Source organism: Uloborus diversus, chromosome 3 (assembly GCF_026930045.1).
Source record: "Uloborus diversus isolate 005 chromosome 3, Udiv.v.3.1, whole genome shotgun sequence".
Classification (NCBI taxonomy): domain Eukaryota; kingdom Metazoa; phylum Arthropoda; class Arachnida; order Araneae; family Uloboridae; genus Uloborus; species Uloborus diversus.
The window spans coordinates 127,964,903-127,972,419 of NC_072733.1; the positions used below are offsets into that span (position 1 = coordinate 127,964,903).

General features: G+C 33.0%; 1 protein-coding gene across 1 annotated transcript; it reads left to right on the forward strand.

Moving 5' to 3' along the window:
* Positions 1-894: 894 nt before the first annotated feature.
* LOC129218940 (lysine-specific demethylase 3B-like) lies at positions 895-2,286 on the forward strand. The gene is made up of 2 exons (XM_054853260.1): positions 895-1,319; positions 1,569-2,286. The coding sequence occupies exons 1-2, from the start codon at positions 895-897 to the stop codon at positions 2,284-2,286; spliced, it is 1,143 nt and encodes a 380-aa protein (XP_054709235.1).
* Positions 2,287-7,517: the final 5,231 nt, after the last annotated feature.

The following is a 7,517-nucleotide window of genomic DNA, read 5'->3' on the forward strand; positions in this document are numbered from 1 at the left end:
TATATATATATATATATTAAGAGTGTGCATGTATTAACTTATTTTACTTATTCATTTTTAGCCGAAGACCCGTACTAAGGCAAACGGATGGAAATGCGACGAGAAAGAAAGAGGAAACTAGCAAACTCTACAGAAGGAGTCCCCTTTCTACAAGAGATGTTTTGTTTTAAAGAAACACCAAAACTTCCTAAATGCCAAGAATGTTGTATAGGATTTCCCGGAGAAAAAGGACGAATGAGAAATGATTGCCGTTTTATTAACTATCGTAAACTGTGCTATGACGGACAAGGTGCTATCGCATATGCTGGATTTTCAGAACCTTCTGATGCAACAAGTGAACATTTAAGTCAGTGGCTTCCTGAATCATCTAACCCACCTATTAGTTCAAAAACTGCGAAAGTTCTTCTTGAACATATTGGGGATCAATTTTGTGATCTTTTTGAGCAAGAGAAAGAAGCTCTTTCTCTTCACTTAGAAGATAAGACAGTTACGTGGAAAAGACGTGTTGAGGGTGTTCGAGAACTGTGTGATGTCTGTTATACTACCATTTTTAATGTACATTTTTCATGCACGATTTGTGGGTTGGCGGTATGTACCGACTGTTATAAAGAGCGAAAACAAGGTATACCCAGTATTGAAAATAGGGAAGATAAATGGCTTTTATGTACTCAAAAAGAAGTGCATGTCAAAGAACGTATGGTGATGACTCAAATAATTCCTGGACAAGCTTTATGCATCATTCGAGGTTTGTTACACAAAGCTCGTGAGCAGTGGAGGATTCCTGCACATTGCAAATGTGTACCAGAGATAGAAAAATCATCTGAAAGGTATTCGGAAGCAAATAGTGATCGGGATCCATTTTCAATACGAATTTATACTAAATTGAAGCGCAATATGCCCTTTAAAAGTATAGCAAATTCTTGGCTTTGCGAAGGACGCTTGTTATTCCTCCACGAAGCAAATCACCCCTTAAACAACTATTTATTTCAAAAACAATGGAAAAGAGGACAACCAATACTACTCAGTGGAATTAACAAGAAACTTGACAAAAATCTGTGGCATCCGAATGCATTCTGTAGAGATTTCGGAGAAATGCGGAATGATTTAGTAGATTGTATGACTGGTGCAGTCATCAAAAATCTTCCAATGAAAAAATTCTGGGAAGGATTTCAGAACTTCAGCAAAAGATTAAAAGACGATAATGGTGAATATATGGTGCTAAAATTGCAAGATTGGCCTCCTGGGGAAGATTTCAGTGAAAAACTACCTAGTAGATTTGAAGATCTTATGCAAACTTTGCCATTACCTGAATATACACTGTTAAAAATTTTCCGGAAAATTTACGGTAATTGTTACTGGCATCCATGTTGCAGTAACTATTACCGTAAAAATCAAATGTTACTGTAAAATTTTACGGTTTCCTCGGTAGGCCACAGCAACCAGTTGGCGCTGGGATCGCTTATTTCTCCGGTATAAATTACCGTAAAAATCAGCGATGCGTCGGCGATGCAATTTTACAGTAACAATTACCAGAAAATCTTCCTGAATTTTTAACAGTGTACTTACAGGGATGGTGTTTTGAATCTTAGTGGAAGGTTACCCCCTTGGTTTGTAAGGCCCGATCTCGGCCCCAAAATGTACATCGCCTACGGTTCAGCCTTATTCCCTACAAAAGGAACAACAAATTTACATCTTGATGTCAGCGATGCAGTCAATGTCATGATTTATGTAGGTATTCCATCTGGTAAGAAGGCACATCTTCATATTCAAGGAGCTATTAAGACCATCGGTGCAGGAGGCTGTGATTCCCTAATGAGAGAAAGAGCTGAACAATCTGATGTAGCACCTGATGTGCTATGGCACATATATCATGCCAGAGATGCTGATAAGATCCGAGATATGCTGACTAAAGTTGCTGTTGAAAGAAAGAAAATATTTGAACCATACTGTGATCCCATCCATGATCAGAGTTGGTACTTAGATGAAGAGCTTCGCGAACGTTTAAGAAGAGAATATGATGTTCAAGGCTATGCTATTGTGCAGTGTCAAGGGGATGCAATTTTCATCCCTGCAGGCCCTCCTCACCAGGTTTTAAACCTTCATAGTTGCGTGAAAGTGGCAGAGGATTTTGTTTCTCCTGAAAATATTGCTCGTTGCATTAAATTAACGCAAGAATTCCGTCATTTGACATATACTCATACAAATCACGAAGACAAATTACAAATTAAAAATATCATTTATCATGTAGCGAGAGATTCTCTTTTCTCTTGCTCGTTTCCTTCATGAGAATCAAAGTTGATACTTCAACTCACAATAAAGTTTGTGCAAAATTTTGCATTAATTTTGTCAAATTTGACAGTCTTGATGGGGGACTAGGGTTCCTGGCGATACTCCCTGAACAAAAACGCATCGGACCTCTTACCCCAGTGGTGATGTGGAAACAGAGGACATCAGGAAACACTTCGGTCTGCAGAACTATGCGATTAGGCTTCTTATTCTGGACCACACATGAAATTAATGTGTGCTAAGTCAAATTTTTAAACATCGAGGAAATACTTCTCAAAATATTTTATCAAACTCAAAAAACATCGCTCTTGATTTTGGAATTAATAAGACAAACTGCTTCTTTCTTTTTTTTTTAAAGCGTCAGTTGTCTGGAACTTGGACTAAAAGTTCCAAATTTTGGCATTGTTAAAAAAGAAATCCTTAATGCTCGATGTTTGTTAAATCTAAGAAAAATCAATATGATGCGTTTAGTGCTTCATATTTTTATTTTCCCTTAATGGACACGATTAGTGTGACGTCAGTGGTTACCAGAAAACTTGAAACGTTTCCAAACAAACCGTTGCTACGGAGTTGCTAGGAGATGAAACATTGCCGTCTACAGAGAGAGCTAGGGAAAGTTGCAATTTAATTCGTTAAATTTCATCGTTTATTGTGCTTCAGATTTGTTTTTAATGCTTTAAAAGTATTCTTATGATGTTTATGTGCACTATTATTGCATGTTTTCTTCTTATATTTATCTGTAAATCGCAGAAAGATTAGATAATACGTAGCCTATAATGTGCTGTGAACCGACATCGTGTAATTCCGTTAACAATATTTATTCGTGTATTTCGTTCTTTAATGTGCTTCAGATATGTTTTAAATGTTTTGAAAGAATTTTCAAACTATGTATATACATTTTATGTTTTCTTCTTATATTTATCTGTATATCGCAGAAAAGTTTAAAATCTTTATGAAGTGCTGCTAGTCGACATCGTGCTTTTATGTGAGCAATATTTATTCGTTTATTTTGTCATTTTGTGTGCTGCTGATGTGTTTTTAATGCTTTAAAAGTAAACTTCAACTTTGCATATACATATTTTTTACATGGTTTCACCTTTTATTTATTTGAGTCGTATGAAAATTAAGAAATAGATTGACTTGTAATTGCTGTGAGTGCTTTGCTTTGTGTTATTACCTGAACAGTGAGCTTCTTGGTGATTCTTTTTTCGAGTCATCTCTCGTCATAAATATTGTTTGTAATTTTCTAGAAAATAGTTTTGAACTTTGCGCCTGACTGTAAACACTAAAGCGAAAGAGACCAGTGCAGATTCTTTCGATTTCCGAAGCAAGAGGCAATGCATCAACAACATAAGGTATGTGACAGTGTTATTTTTATTGAATCAAATTTATGTTGAAGTGGTGTGAGTTATTATTTTTAATCCAGTTTTTCAGGCATTAAATAGAGTCATATAAGATTATACATTTGAAAACTAACTGCAGCATCTTGACTTGTTTTATTTTGACAAGTGAGGGATGTTTGGCAGTTTAATCTTTGTAATTAAAATGTTGAGTCAGAAATTGTCAAAAAATTCATTGGCATGTGGAAATTAAGAACTTAAACCCTAATTAAATACCTAAATGATGTCATTAAAAATTTTATAGTCTTAATAGAAGCAGAATCAAATATTTGAAAACTTACATTTCTGATATCTTTAAGAAATACTTTTATTTTCAGAAAGTTTCTTTGAATATTTTCTTTGATAACGGTCTATATTTTCAGGGCACAATATACTTGTAATTTATTTTCCTTAATTTTACTAGTGAAATAAATTTTTGTAAAATCTTAATCCCTTGATTGAAATAAATTGAATTGAGTATTACTTATTCTGGAAGAGACAACTGTGAAACTTTCAATTTTTCTTCAAGTACAGATTATTCTGTAACTATCCATACAAGTTTATCATGTCCTAAATGCTTTGTTACAAAAAAGACTGCTTTTAACGAGTTAAGTTCTTCCATGCATGGGGCCAATGCACGGAATTCTACATCAAGACTAAATTTTTATTGTTTTTATAGATGACTGAATTTTGTAAAATTATGTGTTAAAAAATTCAATGTATGTTTGCACTCAAAGTAAATAATATGATTGGTGCTATTTAGTTTAAGTGACAATTTTACCACTGGACAAAATGCAATCTTTGATTTTTACTTACTTTTTTCAAGAAAATAGTAATTCAGTCCCTTTGAAAACTAACAAAAATGAAGTATTTGCTCAAAAAAAGTTTGCTTGTTGATATTATATTTATTGTCCGAAAATATTTTGAAGTAGGAAATGTTGCATAAAAAAGTGGGATAAAATTTGATGAACGTACTTCATTTGATTATGATGAGAATAAAACGTCATATTTTTTTCTAAAAAAAATGTTTTCACAAATTATTTTTAGAAGACAAGATAAGGATGTAATGTTCTCTTGTGTGTGTTTGCCACTTTTTGGATGGAGTTAAAGCAAATAGACCCACTATTTTTGCTAGAAATGAGGGGAAACGGATGTGTTTCCCATCAGCAGAACAAAAAAAAGGAAAAGGTAAGCAAAATTCATCTCATGCAGTAAAGTTCATTCTTCATAATATTTTGGCCATGCAAATTGCAATTTTAAAAGATCTCTATACAGGGTGTACCGTTTTAACTTGGAAGACTTTTATTTTTACAACCGTTTGTCCTAGATGCATACTTCCAATTGCAAAAATGTTCAAAATCAGATGCAGAGTTAAGATATTGAAAGTTTGAAGCAAAAATAAAAATAAGTCAAAAAATACAAAATTTAAATTTTTATACGGGCCCTAGGTCCCTTAACTTATTTATAGAAAAATAATTGCAACACAAAAAGCTTGACATTAGTACGATCAATATTCACCGAGATATGAAACGCAGCGCTTTGTGATTTACACTACTTAACACTGGCCGTCAATTACACCTTTTGATTGAAAATATAGTGATAGCATGATTCACTACGCATATACAAGAGTATATGCGTAGATATATGTTCACATACGCATGTACAAGGGTTTAAAATCATACGTGTGCATAGAGTGTGATTTTTCAAATTCTTCGAGGTTTCGTAGAGTGCTTTTGCTTGAGATGAAAACAGTCGGAAAAAAGCCGGAAAATTTCGGAAAAAACCGTTTTTTTTTTTCGAAGGTGTTTATTTTCACTCTGGAAATTGAAAGATTGATTTTTTTCAACTTTTCAGGAAGTTTTATTGAAATTTGCAGCAAAAACTGATAAAATTTGAAATTTGATGCTATTTCCTTCTCCTCCACCCCTTCTTTGTATATTAAAATAGTATATAATTTTGATAATGCGAGTTGTTTTATGATAATATAATTTGCCTATAGTTCAAAAAACATTTAATATTTTTTGCGAAAATTTTTTTTTCACAAAATTATCTCAATAATATCAATTAGGGAACAAATCATTTGGGTACAGATCATTAGGGTACATCATTTAGGGTCAAATACATATATTAAAACTATCAAACTGTGGCGTTTTAAAGCGTCATCTTTCGTAAATAAACAATGGATATTAAAAAGTAAAAAAATAATTTGATTCGTTCTACAAATAAGTTGTTTCTACAAATAAATGGACAAAACAGTATTTAAGCTTTTCCGAAAAAAGTAGGTTTTAACTAACCTACTGAGCAAAAGTAATAACCCCAAATTACTTTCCAATTCTTTAAACATTCAAGTAATGTTTCGTGATGAACACTCCTAAGGGTATAAAGGAATAAAATGTTCTTTTTTAAACGCAGGAGATAATGGTCACTCAACCTTTCCAGTGCTGCACATAGTATTTTTAAGAGAAACCAGATGTTATGTCGGTTTTACCTGAGACTCTCTTCTTGATGCACTCCGGAAGGACCTTCTTTGAGTTATGGGAAAGAAATTCTTGGAAGGTATAGATCAAATTGCATGTTTTCTATAGAAGATGGACTCCGTCCCAACCGCAAGCCAAAACTGAAACTGATTACCTGTTACCGGAAGCTGTCACACCGCATTTTCTGTGGTTTCGACAATTACGGTCAATTACAGCCGCTGACAAAGGATCAGTTATGTCGCTGTTTTGGGGGAAACTGAGAAAGAACTGATGTTTTATTTTCAAGAATAATAATTTTAAAAACGAGATTGAAGCAAAATTTGCCGCCCCTAAAAATTTTGCCGTCCTAGGCAGCTGCCTACTCTGCCTATTGGGCTTTTTTTCTTTCAAACTTTACTTATTTTTTTTTCAAAAAATATCAATCATGCTTGAAAGTCAATAACTAATATTATTATTTCAAGTTTCAAATGCAATCTGAAATAGAAAATGTAATTATTATGATTAGACACGCCTGTCCCAATATTATTCGTTGAACAGCGATTTGACTTATTTCTGGTGTTTGACTAAGAAAGTTCTAAGGCTATTTTTTTCTAATTAAACTTACTTGTATATGTATTTCTGTCTATCAGAAAAAGAAGATATGTGGATTGCATATACTTTTTTATGCTTAACCCTTTATATGTTCCAAGAAAAACAATACTATTTAGAGAAACCCTATTTTTATTCATAAAAAATCAATTTTTCCATTTTCTCCAATTTTTTCAGAAAAAGACCGGTTTTTCCCCACCACTTCAAAATTTTCGGAAATTTTACATCTCTAATCATGGCATAACATTTGCATTTATTTTTGAATAGAAATGAACGACATAAATACTAGCTATAAGTTCCAATCTCATGCTCTGTATAGTCCCTTAAAACTTTGAACTCGAATATCGCCTAGAGTACTGGTAGCACAAATGTCAAGTTTTTTGTGTTAGTAATATTTTTCAATGGAGTTTATTTCCCTAAATATAAGTTAGGAAACCTAGGATCCGTAAAAAAAGTTAAATTTTGTAACTTTTGATTCGATTTTTTTTTTTTTTTTTTTTTTTTTTTTTGCTTCAAACTTTCACTATCTTAACTCTGCAGCTGATTTTGGGTATTTTTGAAATTGGAAGTATGCATCTAGAACTAACAGTTGCAAAAATAGAGATCTTGCAGGTTAAACCGGAAAACCCTGTACACTTCGGCTTTATGACAAAGGCAAGAGGAGGGTTTTTAATGTTCAAACCCCTTCCACAAATTTTCAAAACTATTCTAAAACATACTTTTCTTTTACTTAAAACCTATTACTACATTTTCATGCTTTTTGTTTCTCAATTTATTTCATAAATGA